Source organism: Trifolium pratense, linkage group LG4, assembly GCF_020283565.1.
Source record: "Trifolium pratense cultivar HEN17-A07 linkage group LG4, ARS_RC_1.1, whole genome shotgun sequence".
Lineage (NCBI taxonomy): Eukaryota > Viridiplantae > Streptophyta > Magnoliopsida > Fabales > Fabaceae > Trifolium > Trifolium pratense.
In genome coordinates, this window is record NC_060062.1 from 1,498,613 (window position 1) to 1,524,633 (window position 26,021).

The 26,021-nt window shown below is 31.2% G+C and overlaps 3 protein-coding genes across 3 annotated transcripts; 1 reads left to right on the forward strand and 2 right to left on the reverse strand.

Moving 5' to 3' along the window:
* Nucleotides 1–4,557: 4,557 nt before the first annotated feature.
* On the reverse strand, nt 4,558–7,641 carry LOC123920643. Its single transcript, XM_045972935.1, has 7 exons — nt 7,525–7,641; nt 7,346–7,432; nt 7,019–7,207; nt 6,746–6,925; nt 6,588–6,644; nt 5,827–5,973; nt 4,558–4,972 (listed from the first exon to the last, which is right to left on the reverse strand). The coding sequence occupies exons 1-7, from the start codon at nt 7,639–7,641 to the stop codon at nt 4,604–4,606; spliced, it is 1,146 nt and encodes a 381-aa protein (XP_045828891.1). The 3' UTR covers nt 4,558–4,603.
* A 2,773-nt stretch (nt 7,642–10,414) lies between these two features.
* LOC123920499 (auxin-induced protein 6B-like) lies at nt 10,415–10,862 on the reverse strand. Its single transcript, XM_045972759.1, has one exon. It carries the CDS (start codon nt 10,768–10,770, stop codon nt 10,492–10,494), a length of 279 nt encoding a protein of 92 aa, XP_045828715.1. The 5' UTR covers nt 10,771–10,862; the 3' UTR covers nt 10,415–10,491.
* Nucleotides 10,863–19,910: 9,048 nt separating this feature from the next.
* On the forward strand, nt 19,911–22,721 carry LOC123920647. The gene is made up of 7 exons (XM_045972939.1): nt 19,911–19,925; nt 20,633–20,719; nt 20,817–20,999; nt 21,096–21,260; nt 21,526–21,582; nt 21,812–21,958; nt 22,362–22,721. The coding sequence occupies exons 1-7, from the start codon at nt 19,911–19,913 to the stop codon at nt 22,719–22,721; spliced, it is 1,014 nt and encodes a 337-aa protein (XP_045828895.1).
* The last annotated feature ends 3,300 nt before the right edge of the window (nt 22,722–26,021 follow it).

Genomic DNA, 26,021 nt, shown 5'->3' on the forward strand with positions numbered 1-26,021 from the left:
TATTATTTTATTTCTCTTGTGAATTTTATACTACCATTTAAATATTACCATTTTATTTGTCAATAAAAACATTCTTTTTTTTTATAAAAATCAATAAAAACATTCTAGTATATGAAATTGTGAATAAGGTTTTTTTAATATAATAATAATAATCGTCAAAAAGTATATATAATCATTTATTTCTATAAAAAAGAAAAAATAATACTGTCATGAAAAAGATGAAATGAATTAAAAAAATGAAATGAAAAAGATGAGTATATGTTGGACAAAAAAATACATGTGATGTAGTTACCTTAAACAGTCTATACTGGCGTTTCCAAAAAAATATTAAAATAATATTGAATGGTTCCAAGTGGGTATCGAAGACGGAACTAGAGAAAAAGGAGGCGCTAGTCTTCCTAAAGTTGATATTTTTGACTTTTTTTTGTACTCCTTATATATTGTTTTTCCTCATTAAAAATAAGTCCTTAATTTTGTGTAGAACTTTTTAAAATTTGTGTTTGGCCAGGCTTCTCCTTAAAATAAAAAATAAGTCATAAAAAAGCTGGGCCAAAAAAGGGAACAAAAACACGGCATGGTAGTTTTTGTCTTTGCCATCAAAATGCGACCGTAATTGACAATGTATAAGCTATGTGTGACTATGGGTCTGTTTGGTAAAAATAAGTTATAAGGTAGCTGATAGCTGATAAGTTAGCTGATAGCTGAAAAGCTAGCTGATAGCCGATAGCTGAAAAACTAGCTTATTGAAATTAAAGTGTTTGGTAAAATTAGCTTTTAAAGTGGTTATTAAATATAAAATTACATAATTGATAGTGGGTAATTTTTTTTTTTAGAGTTGGTAGTTATTAAATTAAAGGGTAAAAATGGAATAAAGTGTAAAAAACTATAAGTTATAAGCTCAAACGCTACTTGAAATATCATCTGAAAAAAAGCTATAAGCTAGTATAAAAAGCTTGTTAGCAAACACCTCTAATTTTTTGAAACAAGCTTATAAGCTCATATAATAAGCTATAAGCTAGCTTATTTGTGTTACCAAACACACCCTATGATTCTCTGGTATATTAAGGATCACAAAGTAATAATGAAATATGTTAAGATATTTAAAAAGTATAAGAGACAGGCAGCAATATAAGTTATAACTTGATCTGCCTTGTTCATAACCACTCAAAGATAAAAGACACAAAGTCAAAGACTCACGAGAGAGGGTTAATAGCCAAAAATACCAAGCCATTGTCAATGTATGTACATCTATGCACACATCACAGCATTCTCACAATTTTACCTTTCATATATAGCTTTCTATTTTTTAATATGTTGATTTAAATTTGTGTCAAAAAAAAATGTTGATTTAAATTTTGTATTTTGAATTGTGTTATTTAAAAAATAATTTGTATTTTGATTTAAATTTTCAACTTGGACAAGTCTAATTTAAATGAATTATTTTATCAAAAAAATACTATTAATACCCATTTTGGTAATTATACATTTAAAAGTAATTTTGATCCAAATTTTCCAAAAAAAACATGATTTTTTTATTTTATTTTTTCTAATGACAAATATATTAAGTATAAAATAGAAACGAGAAAAGTACAAGAGAAAATTGAGAAAAATAAAGAGGTAATAGAAATACATCCCACATGTACCTAACAATGATAAAATAGAAAATAATTAAAAAGAAAACACGGAGGCACGTCAAAACAACATGAATTGATAAGAAAAGAAAAATCAATCAATTAATTAATAAAAGCATAGTAAAAAAAAAAAAAATTAATACAATACAATAAATACTACTGGAGTTTCCCTCCTTTTTTTGGAAAGCTAGCTCCCTCTAACACTCTCTCTGCTTTGCACTTATTCACTTTCTTTAAGGGGTAAGATCACGAATGCGACTCTTATTGTAGCTGAAAAATGTTGGTGGTGTTATTAATACAAAAGATTAAGAAACATTCTCTCTTATTCATAGCTTGCAACACTTCTATGTCTAACAAACTCACCATATGTTAATGGTGTCTCCTGTCTCAAAAACTGTTTATTATCTCACTATGTCTATGCCACCGGAGAGTGTCTTTTCTGGATCCAGAGGTATGCCGCCGGAGAGTGTCTTCCCTGGAAGAATTTTTCATCACCCTGACCACCGTAGCTTCTGGCAGCGGCTGCAGATCTGGGAACGGGTGATTATTATCATCTTCGCTGTGGTTTTCATTGGAGCAATGTTCTACCGGGTGATCTATCCACGGATCATCCAATTGTGGCAGTGGTGGCATTCACCACAGGCGCAGCCTCTACCAGTACCCGCCATGATCGAGCTGCAGCCACCACCGGTTTGATAAAGGTATATTTAGTTAATCTTTGTCTGATATAAAGTCTTAAAACAAATGTGGTTTTCATGTTTTGCTGATATTATGCATATATGATTTTTGCAGATATTATGGACACTGGAAAAAGAAGGATAACTACTTCATATATATATATATATAGAGAATGAAATTTAGGAATTTAAGTTAGTTTTAGAATTTGAATTATCATTTAGTTGAAGTTTTAATCATTTGGGCCTTGTATCTAAATTATGCATTGGAAACAAACACTATATTTAGTGTCTTGGTGACACTTTGAAAAGAAACCAAAATCAATCATATTTATCTTATTTTACTTTTCTTTCTTTATGTTTTCATTAGGATAATTTTAACTCTCTATCACTGCTACAATTTTAACCAAAATGCTAGACTGTATGTTGTATGCTAATTATGCTAGTTTTTTTTTTTTTTTATGTTGTATGGCCAACAGGGCATAGTGGTTTTCAATTATTTGCTTACCAAGATGATGTGAGTAAAGTAAATTACTAATTAATCTCCCTATATGAAGCTAATTTTTGTTTTCAATTACTTATAGTTCAGAAGCTATCTTTTTTTTTTACAGAGTTCCTTTTACATTGCAAATTTGTGTAATGTTGTTGCCTAAGGTATCCTCTGGAGTTAAGATAGAATAAATCAGCAAAAGATAAGGTAGATTTGGTACATGCTGCATTTAAAAATTTACCATTTTGTATGCAATAATGTAGTTGCCTAATGAAATGAGGTTTGCTGTTAATAAAGGCTGAACAAAATTGTACTAATGATGTTGACAAGAATGTAGAATCACAATATACTGCTAGAGATGTTTAATTTCCGATCTCGCTAAGAACGATGATGATTGATGCGTCTAGAAATTGCATTAATGGCGGTTTCCTAGTCTGACTCAATCACGCCACTTCCGAACTCATCTTGCAAGGAAGTCTGGAATTCTCACATTATCCAACTATCCATAGCCTTACAAATTGTGACACTAACAGACAGGTATGTTCTAATCTCATCCTTGAAAAACGCTTCTGGTTTTCTAGCAAACAAATTCCGTAGATTAGAGCGTTTGCAACTTCTCTAATACAAGCTTTTAAGTTATTAAAATTAAATGATGCTCTTAAACAGAACTAAGGTTCTAAATTGGACATTCAGAAATTCTGTGCCTAAGGTTCTCTCATTTTGGACCAACAATCTTATGACACTGCTTTTTTGCTCATTTATTTATTATTGAATTTCTCCAAACTTTGTAGCCAGTGTGAAACCATGCTGATGGAGATTAAAGATCAAGAAATCATTCTTGATGATTTGTAATCTCCGAACCTTAGCAAACTTGATGAATGGAAGTGCATAATACCGGTTTGTGCTCTTTCCTTGACTACTTTTGGCTGATAGATAGATGCACCACTTGGGGTTGTGTTTCCGAAAACTAGGCTGGCGATATTTCAATGGCAGCATGCAAGAAAGAAAGTATTGTAACTAATCCTTGCATTGAAGAAGCTTTTGGTGTGTGGTGGTGCTTCCATTTGGCACGTACTGAATTGACGCTGGCTGCTTTGATGGTGAAAAATCCTGCTGGAGTATGTTGATTCGAGACCATAGAGGGCAGCCTATGTTTGCAACAACTATGTCCGAGGAATTCCACATTTCTCCAACTCTGGCGGAAGCAATTGGATTGAGATGGTGCCTTAATCTAGCTAAGGAGCACAGGTATGAGAATTTGATAATTGAACTTGATGTTAAATGCCTCTCTGGTAGACTGCAACTGGCTGAGATTGATAATGTTAAAGATCGTAGTAACTTACTTTCATCTTTATGTAACACTAGGGTCTCTTACATTAGGTATACAGCTAAAGTTGGTTTGGAAATGTCCCTATATATAAAGTATGCGGCATGCCGACTATATATAAAGTAAGGATCAACATAAGTCAATCATGATCTCAACCATAGTCACACGGTTCGCAATTCGCTTTGGTACGTGGTACGAATTCGGGTACGCGGTTCGCAACCCTCAAAGAGTTCGGTACGCGAGGGGTATACAGAGTCGGTACATGTACATTGTTGGGTTCGTGGTACGTTGTAATATTTTTTCCGGTATGCTATTGATAATTTTCTATCTAATCTACTTAAAAATAATAAATCACATACTTGATAATTTTCTATCTAATCTACTTAAAAATAATAAATCACATACTATAATCATATATTGATTATATTCTTAATTTATTTATTATGACAAATAACCAAACATTGGTTACGACAATTACTAGTTACTTACAACCAGGTCCTCCAAATTGAAGAGAATATCCAAATTCTTCTCCTTGATCTCCATAGTATTCAACATTATAACAGGAGGCAGCATCAGCATCAGCATCAACGTATTTGTCTCCACTTGGTTGATTATAGATTCCAGAATCATCAACTTGAATTCCAATATCTCTAAAATAACTTGCATGAACGTAATCTTTATCAGGAAAGTGTCCAGATCCCATTGAAGGACTAGAAGTACCCATAGGAGATAATGTTGACCCACCCCATCCCACTCCGGAAGGTGAGACCATGTTGGGGAATAAAGCTGCCGGAAAATATCCAATAGTCTTATCTGCCACTGTTAACCACCAATTGTGGGTTGTTCGATCCTGCATGCATGCATATCCATAACATTTTGTGAATATATAGTTTTCATGTAAATTTTAATACGGACCATTTTGTATCAATGATGGACCAATATTTTAAAAATATCTAAAATATTATCGATAATATACGTTCATGTTTGAAAGTATAATTTAATAATTATTCTGATTTTTATGATTTAAATAATGACTTAATTGACATCGGTTTTGATTAAAACAACATATAATAAAGATGTGACTCGTACTGAATTGACGTTAATAATATATTTTTTAACCGTAAAAAATGAGAAGGATCGTAATTTTTATTTTTAAAAATATTATCGACAGTCGTTAGAATTTCTAATGATTTTAAGCATTGATGCACCATAGCATTAGCCATAGTTTTCAATCTTAATATGTTAAAGTTACAAACAAGATTTTTCATTATTATGTACTTTGAAACATATGGTTAAGCAGTTGACTGAATTTAAATCTTATGTAAGATGTGTATAATACAATACTAGAATGAGCTCGCGCCAAGCACGGCACGGGTATACGCATTTTTCGAATAATTTAAGTATTTGTTGGCTTAAATGCAGTTTTAATTCTCTAATTTTATAAAATGTGCAATATTGGTACTATATTTTTTGGCATAATTTTGTCCATGTATTTTAAAAATTTAGACATTTGATCCTCTCTGTATTTAACCTTAAATTTTGATGACCTAACTCATTTTTTAAATGACATAACACATGATATATACCTTATAGCATGTTTTTGAGTTTGTATCACTCTATAACATATTATATCATGATTTTTTTTTTCTTTCACATTTAATAATTGAAACATTTTTAATTTATAAATTTAGGTAAAGAGATTACCTTATTAAGAGAAATTGACATTTCAATCATCTCTCCGCCATAGGTAGATGTTTTGCGTATACGTGAACCAAGGTAATATGACCTATCTGTTTGAACGAAACCCTTGCACAACATATTGTAGCATCCAGTACTTTTGAAATTATCTGACTGTAATTTTTCAACATATCATGCTATATTTAAAAGAAATGTTAAGATTTCCATAGTTTGGAGAAAATGGAGAAAACTTTAGAAAGTCTTCAAGATAATAAAAATCATAAGGATTCATATTTGATAAAAGATAGTGAAAATAGTACAATTGTGGCTCTTATATAGAGCAATTTAGGAGTTAATTAACTAACCACCTAATAACTAACTCTAACTAACTAATGAAAGATACTAGCTAATCACCATTATTCTTAACAAGAAACAAAACTGTTATTTTCAATTAATTTTAAATATAAATTAAGATTCAAAGAAATATTACAAACATTGATAAAAAAAAAAATAGTTACTTTAGAGTATCTTCAATAAGAGTATCAAAGAGAATATCATAGATTAATGATTTGTATCTTAATTTTTTTTATCATAGAGTTTAATGACGTGACATAGAGAATATCAAAATTGATGATACGGTATCCTATTTAAGGCATCGTATCATCAATTTAATATCATAACAAGAAGTCACTTGTTAATAATGTATGATACCCAAAATGATATCATCGTTAGAGCAAAATATGTATGAGTTGCATAAGTATTACATGATATTGTAGACCTTTACTTACAGTCCATGCCGAGTAAAAATAAGTTGAATCATCATCATTGTATAATTTTGGAGATACCTAGCATGGTTTAAAGTATAAAGTTAATTATATCTATACGCGTATGTTTTAAGATTAAAAAACAAAAATGTTTGCATAATAATAGAATAATGAAAACTCACATGCCATCCAACCATGATTTTATTAGTACCATTTATGATTAATTTTTGAAATGCATCTTGAACGAATAAATGACCTGAACTTGATTGATCCTTATCAACTTTTGGATTATAAATACTAGTAGTTCCCTTAATTCCATGGATAATATCATCCGGAGGAGGTTCATGGTACGTATAAGCTTCCTACAAATTCAATATATTTGTATATTAATAAAATGAATTATATGTTATTTATACAAATAAATTAAGAAATTGGAAATTCAAAAGAAAACTTACATGCATAATGGATTGAATTAGGTTATGATCATTGAATACAGATTTTCCTCTAATAAGATCAACTTTGGTTATCCTTCGAATAGGAACGGTTCCTTTTGGACACCTAATATTCTCAAGCCAATATATGAGTTTGTTTGGCGAACTCTTCACACTTGTTTCATTCATATTTCTTTCAAAACTTGGTTTTCTCTAACATAAAATAAGAAGAAAAACATTCATTGAATTTGAAAGAGACCATAAATAACAAAAGAATTTACAAGATTTTGACCAAAAATAAAGAAATAAAAGAATTTGATTTTAGAAATTTAACTATATTAAAGATTTTACCTGTAATGTATGATTTTTAAGTAATGGATGATCAAAAGCTGGTTGTTTGTTAATATCAACACAATCGACTAGATACCCGGACTCAGTCTATAATATCACCAAAATAAATTTTAAAAAAAATTATCAAAAAAGGGGATTAAATCAATTAAACCAGAAATAAATTAACGAGATGTGTATACACGAATGCTCTTGACACGAGGCTTGCTAATTTGTATCTCCAAATCATCAAATGTGTGGCCGTTAATACTAGTCACCAAACACAAAACAAAGAACAAAGTATTTGTTATTTTCACCATTCTCTTGTTAATTGTAATGGCTTGATGATACGGTACCCTATTTATGGATCGATACTTCAGGGCAAATGAAATAATAAAAGTATATATATATTGTCTATTTATTGCCTATTTAACACCAATATATTATACTACTACATTTAAGTTTTTTGTGTGCAACCTAGTGAAAAAAAAAATCGTGTGCAATCCTATAATTTCTCCGTCAAAATATAAATAAAAATTGGTCAACAAAAAGTGAATGTATTTAAGTCAAATCTTTAACCAAATACATCAAGTTTTTTTGACTTATTTTTACTTATATTTTGGGAGGGATGAATTACGTTACCATTAAAACCATGGTCAAACTCTATTAAAAAAAAAAAATCATAGTCAAACAATAATTATCCATTAAAAATGTAACCAAAAAAAAAACTATCCATTAAATGAATATATTATCATTGAATTCAATGGATAAACATATTAATTGTTTTTGGTCAATTGTCAAATCAAACTTATTAATTTGGTCCCAAGAAAAACGGTCAATAAAAATTAATTGTTTTCCGTCAATAATAAAATAAAGTTGGAATCCCCACCATTTTCCTTTTTAAAAGTAATCACTTAGATGATATAGATCATGCTTTAGTATATGGAAAATGTTAACTAGTGCTCCTGGGACACTGGTTAAAGAGCTAAATAAGGTATGAATGTATTGGAAATTGTGTAATATACTATTTATAAGTATAAAAAAATGCTATTTTCAATGCAAAAATTATTCCTTTTGGTATCCTTAACTAGTGTCCGGGGCACCGGTTAGAATGACCCTTAGTATATTGCCTATTTATGATATCTGTTGTGTGAATGGAACATATTACAGACAAGTGTCATAAGTTACACGGCCATCCTCTTGTGTTCATCTAGAGTGCAAAACAATGATGCTTTGTCTATGCAGCCCTCTGTCATAGCATTCTATCACTCTTGTCTCGTCAAAGATTTCTGCAGTTGAAACATATATATTGTTTCCTTGAAGCTAGCATGTGGTGTTGTCTTAAAGATTGTACCCTACCCTTTCAAGGGCAACCTCATATATTTTTTATGCATTAACTATCATTTCATAATTGTGTAAACATGCTTTAGACATGTTTTCTTCATTATGATAGTGTTGATGTCGATCTTGTATTGACCTAACGAACACTATGGTAATGGATTATAGACATTAGCCTTTATTCAAGGGGATACATTATCTACCATGAAATTAATCTGACATTGACACTTGAGCAAGTCCTCCAAAACAACACCATGTGATCTTTCACATGCACTTGTTTCCCATAGCTTCCGTGACTAACATCCATCACATGGTCCTCGTTCAACTTGTTACATATCCTTTCATCTATATATATTCGTGGCTGCAGGCATTCAGGATCAACACAAATCGTTCACATCCAAAAACATTTGAAGTTCAAAAACTTGAGTCTTCTATACAAGTCTTTGTTGTTTTTATCAATCTCTTCTTTTCAACACGTACAACAATGGGTTTTCGTTTACCTAGTATCATCAGATCAAAGGCATCATCCTCAAAAGGTGTCCCAAAGGGATATCTAGCTGTGTATGTAGGAGAGAAAATGAAGAGGTTTGTGATTCCGGTATCATATATACTTGAATCAAATCTCATTCCAAGACTTACTGAGCCAAACTGAAGAACAATTCGGATTTGACCATCCAATGGGTGGTATAACTATTCCTTGGCGAGAAGATGTTTTCTTAGAAATCACTTCTAGCTTGAACTGAATTACTTTCCAACTCTTTGACGATATCACAAGACTGACATAGATATATATATGACCAATTTTGTAGTAGTTTAGTTTCTCACCTTCAAAAGATTTTTTCTTTTGTTATTATTATACTTAGTTGTAAAGAAGTTCATCTCAATGAAAAATTGATTATAATCATTACTGTTTTTCTCTATATTTCCACTTAAATATCAATCTAAAAATTGAAGCCTTTATTTGCTAAATGTTCATTTTAGAAAATAGATGAAGTATTGATCCCCCCTGCTGCAAAAAAATTGAATGTTAAAAGTAACATTCATGATTTAATAATCATAAATGAAGTATGTATTGCGGGAAAAAAAACTGCAGAGAAGAACTTAGATAACAAAAATTATGATTTATTAGATCATGATATATATTATGGTTGATAAAAACTTTCATAAGTTATAATGTATTAACCAATAAACCAAGTGAGAGAGCTTCTGAATAAAAATTGAAGTGTAGGAGCTGATTTCTACTTAGGATAGTCATGTTCAACGTTTTCTTTTTTGAGTGTAAAATTTAATTTCGGTGTAAAGGCAATTTCTGAAAACATACGCCGTGCCTTATTAGTTTTGCTAAATCATCATTCTTTGACTGAATATCATTTCTACTGTTAAGTTTATAAGGACACTCATGTATTTTTTTCCTCATCAGCAAGCAGTTTTCTGTTTCTGCATTATGTTCAAATTACAGATGCCAAAGCATTTAGGACCAAAACAATTCATACACATCCCAAAGCATTTGAAATTCAGAAACTTAAGTTAAGTCTTCTATATATACAAGTCTTTTCATGTTCATACCAATTTCTTCTTTTTCAACACATACAAAAATGAGTTTTCGTTTACCTAGTATCATTTACGAGCGTACTTCAAATTGTAGAGAGTACTGAATATATCATTTATTTCTATGATTACACAAGATAAAATATGAATTATGTTGTAATGAAATAACTATTTTTTTCTGTTTCCAATGAAAAGGGATAATCTTTACAAGCTATAAAAAGATTCCTGTTATACAAAAAATGTCTCTACTAATTAATCTATGTTAGTATTCTATCATGTCAGTTTCATAGCCCTTTGAAGTGAGAAGTTATGTGTTGAAAGACATCTTCAGGACAAGGAATGGTGAGGCCACCCATGGGATGATCATATCCAAACTCGTCCTCAGCTTGACTCAACAACTCTTGAAACAATGGTTGGTTCAAGTATGATATTGGGATCAGAAACCGCTTCTGTTTCTCTCCAACATACACCGCAACATAGCCCTTTCTCGCTTCTGCAGATTTTGATGTTGTTTGGTTGGCAGTTAATGATGCCTGTCGAATAACATTTAAACGGAAACCCATCTTTGGTGATTGTTTAAAGGCGAAGAAAAGACACAGCAGAACAAAGTTTTCAAAAACTTTACGATGTATCTAACACTTGAGGATGCCAATGACTTGTGGTGTGTTTGAAGGAAATTTGTAAGTATATTTATAGTTACTTTTAGGTTTTCTGGAATTCGAATTCGAAGCTAAATTATTGTTTGGAAGAGTCAAAGGGTATGATAACATAGCATGTGGTTATGTCTTTAGTTTGTACCCCACCTTTTCAAGTGCAACCTCATATTTGTTCATGCATTAACTAGTGCTTCATTATTGTGTAAACATGGTTTAGACATGTTTTCTTGATTATGATGTAGTGCTGATGATATTCAATGCAATGGATAAGTATAGTTCATCATAGATCATTCTACATGTTTGTGGTTATCCTTTCAAGTATGTGGGACTTGCATTATCTATATACTACAAAATATTTGATGTTGATCATTGCAAAAGTCCTTTAAACTCTGAAGACAACACTATGTGATGTTTCATATGCTCTTGTCTGAACATGACTCATCACATGGCCATCTTTCAGCGACGTTTCAGCTGAAAAATCACATGGTGTTTGTTAAATATCCTTTGATTCATCTATATATATATATATATATATATATATATATATATATATATATATATATTCATTGCTGCAAGCATTTAGGGCCAACACAAATCATTCACATCCAAAAGCAGTTAGAAGTTTAGAAACTCGAGCCTTCCGATTAAAGTTTGTCTACTTTAGATCAATATCTTATTTTGAAGACATACATACAAGTACAACAACGGGTTTTCGTTTACCTAGTATTATCAGAAGGGCATCATCATCAAAAGGTGTGGACGTGCCAAAGGGATATCTAGCAGAATATGTAGGAGAGAAAATGAAGCGGTTTGTGATCCCTATATCATATTTGAGCCAAACCTTATTTCAAGAATAGTTGAGCCAAACTGAGGAGCAATATGGATATGACCATCCCATGGGAGGTCTCACAATTCTTTATGGCCTGACTAAATGTTTATATACTAGAGGCAATCCTTACCTTACAAGCTGAGAAGACGTTTTCTTAGATATTACTTCTCAATTGAATTGAATTGAATACCTGGTAGCCGTCTTAGGATATCACAAGACTGACATAGATTGATATGACCAATTTTTGTAGCAGTTTAGTTTCTCACCTTCAAAAGATTTTCTCTTTTGTTGTTCTTGGTTGTAAAAATGTTCATTTCAATGAGAATTGATTATAATTATTATTGTTTTTCTCTATATTTTAACTTAAATGTCAATCTAAAAATTGAAGCCTCTATTTGCTAAATGTTCAGTTTATAAAATAGATGAAGCATCGATTCCCCCTGCTGCAAAAATATGGAAAGTTAAAAACTTAGATATTGGATATGAACTTAGATAACAACATTTTGGTTTATTAATTAAATCATAATATTTATTCTTTTTGCCAAGGAAAAAGAAAATTATATTATAAATGACCAAACACAACTAGTGCATTAATGTAAAACAATATAAACTAGAGCTAACATACAAAAGACTGAAAAACAAACTAAACATGAGAGAGGATTGTGTTAAGCGGTCAATAGCGAAAGTAAAATAATCATTATGACATTGATCGAAGACTAGGGCTCGACAGTTAGAAACCGACCTTGAGATTTATAAGATCAGATACTGCTTGCCCTTATTAATGTCTTAGCATCAGAACCTGTTAATTATGGTGCTTATAGGACTGCTGATGTGGAAACTACTAGGTGGTGGTTATTTTAGTAAGTAACTGCTATGGCAGTTATCATAAGTTATTAGAAGTGGAAACTAAACTACTAGGTGGTGCTTACAACAGCTGATAAGTGAATATTTTTGGAAAGATACACAAATTATGTTTTAGAAAGAAAAACATATCTACATCAAAACTGATAATTGAATATTCGAATGAATTAATGTGGCATTCATTTCCTCATTATCCACATCAAAACCGATTATTAAATATCTTTTATATCAATGTGGTTACTTTTTCTCAATTAAATATATTCAAAGGGATAATGTTATTGTTAAACATAATTTTGGTAAAACATACTATATAACTGTTGACCAAAAAACAAGGAAAGTATACTATATAAATAGAGAGAAATACATTAGAACAATATAATTTTAATTTTATTAAGAATTTGCAAAGTTATAATGGAAATTTCATTGAAGATGATCTCTAAGTTATTGATATTGGTTCTAGCAATTGGGAGCTATTTGGTTGGAATCGCACAAAGTGCTCGCCATGGTGCTGTTACAAATTTTCAAAACTATCAACAATCTCCTAATCCTGCTCAATATACATTACAATCACCACATTGGTGTTGCAACAAAGTTTGGTGGCTATGTTGTGATCCTCATTGTGTTTATATTAATAATTGTAACCCCCCTGTAGTATCAAAGGCTGATTGATTGTTTTTCTCTTTGTTCATTATTCATCATAAGCCTTATAATATATTACAAAACTATGAATAACAATAAATAAAGTTGATGAGAAAACAAAAAAATCTTATCTATTATATATGCTTTTTTATCATTATAGTTTTATCTTCTCCCCTTAATCTTTAAGTTGCTACCAAACTTGAACAACATTTAGACCTATGAATCACGGACACAGACACGGATATCAGACACTGATACGTCGACACCAATAATAATTTGAAAAATGACATAATTCATTGTAACTTTGTCGGTGTCAGACACCAGACACGTCTAATCTGAGGACTGTTCGTGGTTCATAGATTTAGACAAATTCAAATTTATTTTGATGATCGTTGGCATGAAAACAAGTAGTTAGTTGATACCAATATAACATTGAAAGCTGCTATAGATTCTAAGCCTCACAGTACCAGAACAAGACCAGTGTGACATCCCCTTCCAATTTCAAAGGTTTGGTCATTATATCAGCAACCTGTTATTTGGTATTACAATGCACCAACTCAATCACATCTTCTTTGACCAAATCTCTTAGAAAGTGAAATCTTATATCAATATGTTTGCCTCCCCCATGTAAAACAGGATTTTTAGACAACTTAATTGTAGAGCTGTTGCCAAAAAAAAATTACTGTTTTTCCTTCTTGAGATTGGCCAATCCTGTCAAGAATTCTCCTCAACCAAATGGCAAGGCATGCACATGAACACTGACCCATAAGCGATGAATTCAGCTTCTGTTGTAGAGAGAGTTACAACAGGCTGCTTCTTTGAAGACCATGAAACACCTCCATTTCCAAACACAAACACTGACCCAGAAGTGCTTTTTCTATCGTCCACATCCCTTGCATAATCACTGTCTGTGTACCCGATCAACTCATCCTTGCCCTAACTTCCATAGAAAATTCCAAGATCACATGTGCCTCTTAAGTATCTTAAGATCCTTTTTACAGCTTCAAGATGCAGAAGTGTGGGTTGTTCCATGTACCTACTAATCAAGCAAACTGAACACATAAGGTCGGACCTCGTGGCAGTTAGATACATCAAGCTACCAACCATTTGCTTATAGTTGGTGCTGTCAACTTTCTCTCCACTTCCCTCTTTTGTAAGCTTGCATCCCGGTACAATAGGATTCTTTACCGAGTTTACCTCTGTCACATCAAACTTGTTCAGAACATATTGAGCATACTTGCTTTGGGAAATGAAAATTCCATTCCACTAGGATTTTGTACCACCTCTACACCAAGGAAATAGCTCATTTTGTACAGCTTATACACCCTGTCCTCCTCTCCCTTCTTTATATATCCAGGTGGTTGCACAATGTAAAGAGCTTCAGTAATTTCTCCATGCAGAAACACACTTTTGAGTTTTGACATCAAGTTGATACAAGCACCGACCCTTTAGAGCAGCCATAGCAATCATAATTCTTATTGTGTATCATCTAGCTACCGGAGCAAACACTTCACTAAAATCAATTCCATGTTGTTGTGAGTAGCCTTTAGCCGCGAGTCTTGCCTTGTATTTTTCAACTTCTACTTTCTCATTTAGCTTAGTCTTGTAATATCCATTTGACACCAAAAACTTTTGCCCCTTCTGGAAGAGTAGTTAGCTTCCATGTGCCATTCCTTTCCATAGCATCCAACTCGACATTTATAGCTTTTCTCCATTTACTATGCTTCACTGTTTCATAGAAGGTATCTGGATCATTACACTGTGTGGTGACGGCAAAGCTGTGCAACTCTTCAACTTATGTTATTCTTACATAATCCTTGATCCAAGATGGTGGAGCCCTTGATCTTTCTTCTAAATGATCACCTGTTATTTCATTTTGTTGAGAACTCTCTCTGTGTTCAGAATCTTCGGAATCTGTCTCCAAAGTCACTTTCCCTTGAACTCTCTTCATTTCCAGCTCCTTGAATTTCTAGTTTTGCATGTTCTTCTTGTTCCTCTTTATGCCATTTTGACTACATTAATCTTCAAACTAATTAGAAGTAAATTCGCCCCCTCTATCAGTTCTTAAGGTGTTGATTACCTCATTACTTTCTTTTCAACCAACACTTTAAATTTCTTAAAAGTCTCAAACGCAGCAGATTTTTCTAATAGTAAATTCGTCCTCTTGTTGTTCAATTCTGGTTTGATAGGCTTGCATATGTCAGCATGGATGAGCTGCAATTTCCTAGTTGCTTTCCACTGGCTTTTCTTAGGAAATGGTTCATCACACACCTTAGAAGACTCACTTAGATTTGGTAAGCCCTTCAGCATGCCCTTATTGGCTAGAATTTTCAATCCCATGGGGCTCAGGTGCCCATATCTTTTGTGCCATACATGAGTGACATCTTCATTAGTGACTTTGAAGCAAGCAGGAGCAATTACAACAGCTCTTGTCACAAACATTCTATTTGAAGACATGTCAGATTTGATCATCAAACCCTTTTCAGGATGGTACACTTTGTATTCATTCTTGTTGATCATGATAGTTAGATTCTTCTCCTGTAGTTGTCCTAGACTGAGTAAGTTGCTTCTCCGGTTAGGCAAATAAACCACAGAAGTAATAACCTGTACATAAAGATCTTCCAAAATTCGATTCTGACTCTGTCGCCATGGGACAAACACATGATTAAAGTATTTTTCCTTCACGATCTTAAAATTAAGAGGGACCAGATGAATCCCATAGACAACCACACGAACCTATTGCAAAAGCTAACCAACCGATCCAGCACAATAAGCACTAAGAAATCTAACACCAAACTACTAACTATTGTCCCTCCCATAACTACAATCAAGTAGCCCAACCATATAAGTTATTCACCAGTTAATCTATGCTTATCACTATAAACACCTGCATAGTCATTGTTATAAACACACCACCCAAAGCTGATAGCTAGATCCATGGCTGAATTAGCAAAAACTGTCTCTAACAACACATCTAGATATTTTCTACTCCCAAACTGACAAACAAACTGATTAATAATGAAACAAAAATCTGTGTGAAGCAATGTATTAGTAAGTTCGGACGCCATGGGATCTCGGTCCAAGTCACAAAAGAGCTACGGAAGTTCGAAGAATATGAACAGGAATTTTTCTTCTAACCGAAGCCAAAACAGACTAGGAATATTGAGATACTACCAAGATGACAACAACTACACTACTTAATAATCACCAAGTTGAAATCACTCTGCCAGTTGAAATCACACAACTGCCACTTGAAATTCGAGCTACAGCTATCTAGAAATCACTCTGCCAGCGAATTATCTTCAATTCTACAGCTAGATGACCATCAAGGTTTCACACTTTATCTTCTCAAGGTACCAGAAAACCCCTATACAGAGGTACCAGCAAAAAATGCAAAAACCAGCAGACAGAAAAATCAAAAAATGAGATTTCCCTAGCTGGATGATCACCTTTGCAAACAGATTACAGTTTCACTTAACCACTCATAGAGCAAAACAAATATCTGCTTTTTCAATACACAAAAACCATCGCCACCACAAAACTTTAATATCTTCCACCAGCTCCGAATGATCATCCAAACAGTCCTCGAAAACCCCTTTATTATGTCAGTGCCATAAGGACCAAATCACATCATTCCAAACCAACAGACGACCTCTAACATACTACCCAAACCCCTCACCACTAGACCAAACCTAGTGGCTTGGCAGCACCACTCCTCTACGTTGCAAGTTATGGCGAGTTGGAATTCTATCAAGTAGGAGCTGCCACAAATGCATCACAAATGCATTTATTTGCTTAGCACCACAAAAACAAATGCATGCGAGTGAGCATATGCGAGCAAAACATAGGAGATCAAGGTTGGCCAAAATAGTACAACAATCAAACAGAGATAAGAAACAACATGCACCTACTACGAGAAATTAAACTAGTTGAATGGACAAATCTAACATTGGAATATTTTGAATGGACAAATTAAAGTAAATTATACCGAGTTATTAATAAAACAAATTTCACAACCAAGGACTTCCTTGTCAAAATGTTATTCATTAATTAGTAAAATATAATTTCTCAAGCAGTTCACAAATTAACAGATAAATTTTGTTTTTTATTTTATTTTAAATAAACCAATTTTAATGAAACAACTAAGAGAATAACAAAGTGGTCTATCTCTATTAAGTTATGGCATCAATCTATTAAGTAATCTTCTATTTTTACACAAACAAGGAAAATTATTTGGCCTATCAAATTTTCCAGTAAAATTAATGTTTTAGGCCTCAAATGTTTTGGGTTATTTGGACATTAAAATTAGATCCCATAATAATTATTTGGGATAATGTATTTCACAAACGGTAACCAATTTTGTTATTTTTTGCTATTTCCTTGTGTTCTACTAACTTAACTTCTAATGAAAAAATGCTTACGAAATTGAAATTTGCTTTGCAAAATATGAAGACAACTAATACAAGACATGTGGCTCAAAGAAATGTCTCCTCACCACAATTATTTTTAAATAAATACATCACTGTATCACTTAAATAAATTGTTTAAGCCACTTCGTAACCCATAGTTCTAAATTAGCACTGTTTTTGGTTGGAAAACACATAGCATGTCTTTTCTCAATAAAAGTATCAATCAAATGCGAGCTGTGCTATTAATTGCACAAGTAACTATATGACATTTGATTACAATTACAGGAGACGTGATGAAATCTATAGTGGTCTTGCTAATCTATAATGTGCATATGTAGCACTTCTCAAGGTTTGTTTGCAACGTTAACATATATACAATTTTCAACCAATCAAACTATTGAAGTTGTCGATGAACTTATAAATGACAAAGTCACTTGCGTTGTAATGACTGATCGTCACACTCTCTAATCCATGCCTATTTGAGTGACATTAGATGCATTTTAGTAGGTTTTAACCAATAAATTCAAGAGAAATCTACTCGGAAGCAGGGTTACTTATTCTGCAAGAAAAGCAGGAATTTAAGCAGGAAAATATGATTTTCACTACGTTGGGGGCGTAGCCCATCACGCGCTGCGTGATGGAGATCTCAGAGAGCTAAGTTTTTCACCTTGATCACGCGCGGCGTGATGCCTATCACGTGCGGCGTTTAACTTTGATCAGAATTGGATTGCTCTCTCACTTGATCACGTGCGGCGTAGCACCGACCACGCGCGGCGTGAAGAAAGGGAAGATAACTACGGCGGGGGCGTGGAGCTATCACGCGCGGCGTGAAGGTTGCAGAGTTGAAGATCAGAGACCTCAGATTTGATCACGCAACGCGTGATACCGTTACACGCGCGGCGTAGTTGGAGGATTTGCAACCACGCGCGGCGTGGTAGATCTGGCGCGCGGCGTGGTCACGATTATTATATAAGGAAACCTCAATTTCTGATGCAGGGGGTTCGAATTTTCTGCTACAGTACACTCACATTCTGATTTTCTGAGCATTCTCTCTGTTGGATCCTGGATTTCATTGGATAGCTTCGAGCACATCAGCGGCATGAATTCTCAAGCCATGAAGTTGAACCTAGGATGCGAACGAAGCAACATGAGGAGCTAGACTTCTCGTGGAGGTAGGATCTAGGATAGCTTAGGATGTAGCATAATCTAATGTAATCTGCTATATTATATGATTTCACTCTTGTAATAGTGTTCGTTTAATGCAAATCTATACTTAATGTCTTACGATTCTTCATTAGCGTTGTAATGGATCTAGATTTAAGTCACGTATGAGAATATTGGTTTAATTTCTGAACTGAATTGCATTAAGCACTTGAGTGTTTCCGGTCGAGAGATTGAAACATAGAGTGTAGCGAACGATCAACGCGTTTTCAAATACTTCGTTGTAGGTAGCTTTCATCCGAGAGATCGGAGGAGTATCGACAACGAATAGGGTGGATTTTGACAAGAGATTGCGGTTCACCATCATGTTGATCCAGTTGCGAATACTTGAGTGAATTCATATTATATGATAGATTGCATGTGATTAAGCTATAGACTAGGTGATTCCGATGATTCTACCTCGCTTTTCCACTATTGACTTAGCACATTTTTCTTACCGCCAAATTACTCAACCAAACCCCCCAATTTATGTTTTCTTATTGCATGATGTTTATAGACACTATTATACTCGTTTAGTCACACAATCCCTGTGGATCGATATTTTTATTACTACGTGGCGAATTCGTACACTTGCGAATAGTCCATCACGTTGTCAAAAAATCCAACAAGTTGACTCCAGAATATCAATAGTAATATCGGGGCCGGCTCCATCCAAGAGACATTAAAGCTTTAACACCGGTGTAACATTTGAGTAATGTTATACCGTTTAATAAAGCTTTAACAAATACAAATTTTACAAAATTCACCATTGGATTGAAAGTTTATATCGTATAGATCATCTATGTTAAATTTTATAAATATCTAAAATTGTTTGATATGTTTTTGAGATAGATCAAGATTAACGGTATTCAATAAAAACGTATAAACCATTAATTTTCATCGGTTTCAATAACATATCAAACGATTTTAGATATTTATAAAATAGGTAGCTATTTGAATTGTTTCTTTTTAACCAACTATATATTTGAATTTTTATATACGAAATTTAATATAATTTTTTTCCCTTTTGTAATTTCATGTGTATCAATTATATATAATTCTATTTGAATTATATATGTTGACATTGTCCTTGGTCCATAATTCGTCTAATGGAGCTGATTCCAGTAAGTCTTGTACTATTGAGCAGTTCTGGAACGTTATTTTTGTAATTATATTGGCTTTAATTTTGGATTTTTTTTGCCAAATTTGGAAATAGAGAGGTGAGTCATGTACCTATTATGCTTCAATTTTTATGTAGTACATGAATCATACTATATATATTTAAGGAAGTATTTTATAGTACATGTCATTTGTATTTTTTGTTAGTAAAGTCCATCAAAATTATGCCTGATTATTGAATATTATGTTTGATTATTTTTACTAAATTATTTAAAAAGTTCTAAAATGTTTCTTATAGGGATTCGTAAATTTATAAATATAAAATATATAGAATATAGATATAAATAGATATAGATTATTATCTGACCTTAATTATTATTTTTGGTCAAGTGTATGTTTGACCTTGATTTTTATTTTTTTTGGTTAGGTTTGACCTATATATAGGCATTATACTAAACTATAATCTATCATAATAAAGTCATTACAATTAACAATAGAATGGTGAAAATAACAAATATTTTGTTCTTCGTTTTGTGCTTGGTGACTAGTATTACCGGCCACACAGAAGATTTGGAATTGGAGAGACAAATTAACCACAAGCCTCATATCATGAGTATTCATGTATATTTTATACACATCTCATAATATATTGGTGGTTTGATTAATTTTGCTTGTATTTTATTTTGGTGATTTTTATTGGTGATTTTTACAGACAAATTCTGGACGCATATTTGATTGCGTTCATATTAACAAACAACCGGCTCTTGATCATCCTTTATTAAAAAATCACAAATTACAGGTAAAATATATTAGTATAATTAAATTTCTAAAATAAAATTCTTTTATAATTTATACGGTCTATTTCAATGAATGTATTTTTTTTTCTTTTATGATAGAGAAAACCAAGTTTCAAAAGAAAAAATAATCAAACAAGTGTAAAAAATTCGCGAAACCTCATACACTGGCTTGAGCATGTTAGGTGTCCAAAAAGAACCGTTCCTATTCAGAGATTAACCAAAGATGATCTTATTCGAGGCAAATCTGTATTAAAAGTTCATAACCAAGGCGTCATTATTCATGTAAGTTTTCTTTAAATTTCCAAATTCTAAGTTTATTTGTATAAATAACATTAATTCATTTTTATTAATATGTGAATATATTAATTGAATTTGCAGCAAGCCCATGTGCTCCATGGAGTGGTGGATAATATCCATGGAATCAAGGGAACTACTAGTATTTATAATCTAAAACTTAATAATAATCAATCAAGTACAGGTCATTTATTCCTTCAAAATAAAGTCATAGGTGCTGCTACAAACCGAATTATTGTTGGATGGCATGTGAGTTTTAATTAATCTATTATGCAAACATATTATTATCTTAAAACATATTTTCTTTGCCCCAAAATATAAATAAAAATTAGTTAAAAAAAATTGATGTATTTGGTTAAAAATTTAGACCAAATTAACCAAGTTTTACTTATATTTTGGAACGGACGGAGTACACGCATAACTTTATAATTTAAATGAATTTAAAGGTAGATAAATACTACCTTTTTATATCCAAAAAAAAATACTACCTAATTTATCACACAAATGATGTCAGGTATCACCAAAATTATACAGAGATGATCATTCAACTTATTTCTACGCATTGTGGACGGTAAGTAAATGTTTATATTTTTCAACAAAAAAAATAAAACTAAATGTTTATATTTTTAATCTTCACTTATGATATATTAGAAAATACTTAATATTTTTCTAGTCTTACTAAGTAACTGTTTTTAATCGACGTTAATATTTTTTTTAATCTTAATTTACATTTAAGATTAATTGAAAATCACAGTTTTGTTTCTTTTAAATATAATGTGATCTATGTTGAAAAATTATAGTCAGATAATTTCAAAAGTACCGGATGCTACGATATGTTGTGCAAGGGTTTCGTTCAAACAGATAGGTCATATTACCTTGGTTCACGTATACGTAGAACATCTACCTATGGCGGAGAGATGATTGAAATGCCAATTTCTCTTAATAAGGTAATCTCTTTACATATACTTTTAAATTTGAAATGTTTAGATTATTAAATGTGAAAAACAAAATGGGTTAAAAAAAATTAATAAGGGTTAAATATATTTTTAATCCCTATAAAATCACGACTTTTTTAGTTTAATCCCTCGAAAAAAATTATTAACTTTTAATCCTTATTTGCATTTTCTAGAGACTATTTTGAGGAACTAAAAATATCTATTTTTTTTCTTTTTTATAATAAGTTTTCATTTTTTATAAAAAGTTTTCAAAATAAGAAATGCTGTAAGGTATATTATATCAAACTCACATAAGATTTTAATTCATTCCACTTAGAAAAATCTTGTTCGTAGCATATTAAGGATAAAAAATGAAATTGTATATTTACAAAATGTTATGAACATGTACCCCCAGGATCGAATCAGCCATAATTGGTGGTTGACAGTGGCAGATAAGACTATCGGATATTTTCCGGCAGCTATATTCTCTGATATGGTCAAAGTTAGTGGGGGATGGGGTGGAGTCACAAGAACTCCTGAGGGTACTTATAGTCCTCCAATGGGATCCGGACACTTACCTGATAAAAATTTCGTTCATGCAAGTTATTTTAGAGATGTTGGAATTCAAGTTGATCATTCTGAAAGATATCATCAACCAAACATTATTGAAGACAATAATGATAACTTTAATTGTTATGATATTAATTACTATGGAGATCAAGGAGAAAATTTTGGATATTCTCTTCAGTTTGGAGGACCCGGTTGTAATAAATAATTGTAGTAACCAATGTTTGGTTATTTAGCATAATAAATTAGCAATTTTGTTGTACCAAAAAAAGAATTAGCAATTTTGGTAGGACGAAAATTAACGAATAATTTTGATTATGTTTTTTTTTATAAGCAAAATTGTATTATAAGTGAGTATAAAGGGTACTCAAACCCTTACAATACAGAACTTATGTTGTTTTCTTAATAAATTTTTGATTTAATATTGTTTATTCAAACTTTCTTATGATGGAATAATATAAAGGTTTAAAAGAAAATTAAAATTTATAAAATGTTGCCATTAATATTATTTGACAAAAAAAATATTATTTAATTATTTTTTTTCTTTCTACATTTTATCTAAAATGTGTGAATGACTAAATGAAGTGATCAAATCCTTATGACAACTTAAGACTCTCTTTCATCAAAAAATATTGTGCAATGGTTTATGTTTTAAAAAATGGAAAATGTTGGGGACACTATTTAAGGAATCAAGTATAGTAATATTTTATTGAAGTTTGTGCGGTTAACGTCTCGAAAATATTATTTTTAAGGTTGGTTAGCATGACCCTTAAAAAATTTCTTATTTAAAACTTATAGCGCACTTTTCTTATCATTATTATAGCATATTCTCTATTTCTCTCGAACCAAAGATCAAAACTCCATTATTATGTGCTTGTTCAGTTTAAATATTTATATTATACTTCATGGTCTCAAATACTAAGAAAAAAAACAAATTTATAGATTCATATAATAATAAATAAAATTGAAAAAGCAACTTCTTGGAAAATAAAATAGCAGAAGAAAAAATTTAAAGAGGTGAGGGATCTACACTCTCAATCCATAAAATTTATGTTTATACTATTGTTTTATTGATTGTTAGATAAATTTTTTTTTTAAATGGCTAAATTTTATTAATATTAACTGTTAGATAAATGTTTTCAATTTATTAAAGGATAATCTAAATTAAAATAAATCTTATATTATTATTATTATTTCGATAAATAAAAGACAAAAATACTTATATTCTAAGCACAATATTATTCATACAATACAAGTGAAATACTTTTCTTGACCTTCTAAAAGAGAAGAAGAACAACCGCTATAAAACAACAAGATAGCACTATATACCTCCTACGTACCCAAAAAAATAATTAAATGCCATATAGGTATATTACAACCAAAACTCAAAAGTCATAATGAAAACACAACACCTAAAGCTTTGAAATACGAAGGTCATTTTAAACCTTCCTAACAATAAGGACAGTAGAAGGTTCATCGAATCCTAAACATAACTTGGCATTTTTTTGGATTTGCATTCTTCTAATGAAATTATTTTAAAATCATTTGATATGTTATTGAGACCCATCAAAATTAACGATATTCAATAAAAACCTATAAACCGTTAATTTTGATGACTCTCAATAACATAGTAAATAATTTCAAAATTTTTATAGATGATATATATGATATAAACTTTCAATCCAACAATGAATTTTGTAAAATTCGTATTCGTTATAATATAAATCGCTACTTGTGCACCATGCACAACTTGAAGCACTTGCCCATGTTAGACAAAGTCTCTATGGCCTATATATATATATATATATATATATATATATATATATATATATATATATATATATATATATATATATATATATATATATATATATATATATGAGTCAGGATCCGTTGACACCAACTAGTTTGACACCAAATGTTACACCTCTCAATAACGTTTTAACCGATATAAATTTTATAAAATCCACCGTTGGATTGAAAGTTTACATCATATAGATCATTTGTGTAAAATTTCAAATAAATCCAAAATCATTTGATATGTTATTGAGATACATCAAAATTAACGGTTTTTGTATTTTTTTAAATGCCGTTAATCTTTATGTGTCTCAATAGCATATCAAATGATTTTGGATTTGTCTGAAGTTTAAAAACAAATCTGTCAGGATCCGTTGACATCAGGTGTCAAAGTTTATTTTGACACCAAATCCTATCTATTTATTTTATTTGATCTAATGGTTGAAATTTGTTTGATATTCTTTTTTTACAAAAATTTAAAAACAAATCTTCTAATATTTAAAGCAATGATTTTCTCCCAAATCATCTCTCTCACTAACTTCAAGCTATAAAATTCATCATAAACAATACTCGAGTTATCTTACCATAAAAAATAAAAAAAAAACTCCAGTTATCTTTTTTATTCAAAGGAACCAATTTTATTTTTCCATATTTTCGTAAACAATTTTTTTTTGAAAATATATAACACAACGTGCATAATTATCGAGAGAAAACGAAAGGCCATCAATATTTTTTTGTGTTTGTTATTTTCATTCTAAATTATATATACTGCATCATAGAAGCCATGGATTAATTTATGGTTGCAACTTTATAATCGAATATGTTTTTGCAGAAATTTGGAAAGATTAAAATTTGATCTCATAATTTGACAAAAAAAAAAAAAAGATAACTAGGTCAGGTCTTCTTCTTAATCGATATTGCTTATGAGGGATTGTGTAGCTTGGTGTTAGCAAGAGAGATAATTTAGGAGAAAATCATTATTTAAATTATTAGAAGATTTGATTTTAAATTTTTGAGAAAAAAAATATCAAACAAATTTCAACCATTAGATCAAATAAAATAAATGGATAGGATTTGGTGTCAAAGTAAACTTTGACACCTGGTGTCAACGGATCCCGACTCTATATATACACACATCATTTACAATTCTTATTATAATTATAATCAATATAAATGAAATAGAAAAGGACACAATAACAAGTGCATTAAAGAGGAAATCAAAATTGAGTCAAAGATGGTCCAACATCTAGCTGTTGAATTGTATTGCATAGAAATATGTTGACCTCTCTATAATCTAAAACTATGCAAGTGAAAAACAAACTTAGAAGATAGCACTATCGAACTTAACCGGACCATTATCAATTTCATTGAGCTCCTCCTGTAATTGTAACCAAATGACATATAGTTACTAATTCAATTTATAATACATGAAATACAAAAAGAGTATTTTCAAGAAATATGCACAGAAACTATACTTAGTGTAGTTATTTTAGTCATAACATATTTAAGTTACCGGAATTTGTTACCGAAATTTAATCATTTATGTTATATGATGTTAAAATTAGTGTTTTAATTTAGAAAAAACGAATATAAAAAAACTTATAGTATTTTAAAAAACGGTTTTATAAAATTATTTTTAAAAATACAAAGTATTTTTTTTTTAAAAGCTAAAACAAACAGGGCTTATACCCACTAAACCATTTGACCAAAA

Excerpts from the sequence above, each read along its gene's own strand:
- LOC123920647 (XM_045972939.1), top strand. Across the intron at positions 20,720-20,816 it reads TAAAAAATCACAAATTACAG|AGAAAACCAAGTTTCAAAAG; the intron begins GTAAAATATATT and ends CTTTTATGATAG. Across the intron at positions 21,000-21,095 it reads ACCAAGGCGTCATTATTCAT|CAAGCCCATGTGCTCCATGG; the intron begins GTAAGTTTTCTT and ends TTGAATTTGCAG.
- LOC123920643 (XM_045972935.1), bottom strand. The coding sequence starts at position 7,641 with ATGGTGAAAATAACAAATACTTTGTTCTTTGTTTTGTGTTTGGTGACT. Across the intron at positions 7,433-7,524 it reads CTCGTGTCAAGAGCATTCGT|ACTGAGTCCGGGTATCTAGT; the intron begins GTATACACATCT and ends GTGATATTATAG. Across the intron at positions 4,973-5,826 it reads TGTCAATTTCTCTTAATAAG|GATCGAACAACCCACAATTG; the intron begins GTAATCTCTTTA and ends GCATGCATGCAG.
- LOC123920499 (XM_045972759.1), bottom strand. The coding sequence starts at position 10,770 with ATGGGTTTCCGTTTAAATGTTATTCGACAGGCATCATTAACTGCCAAC.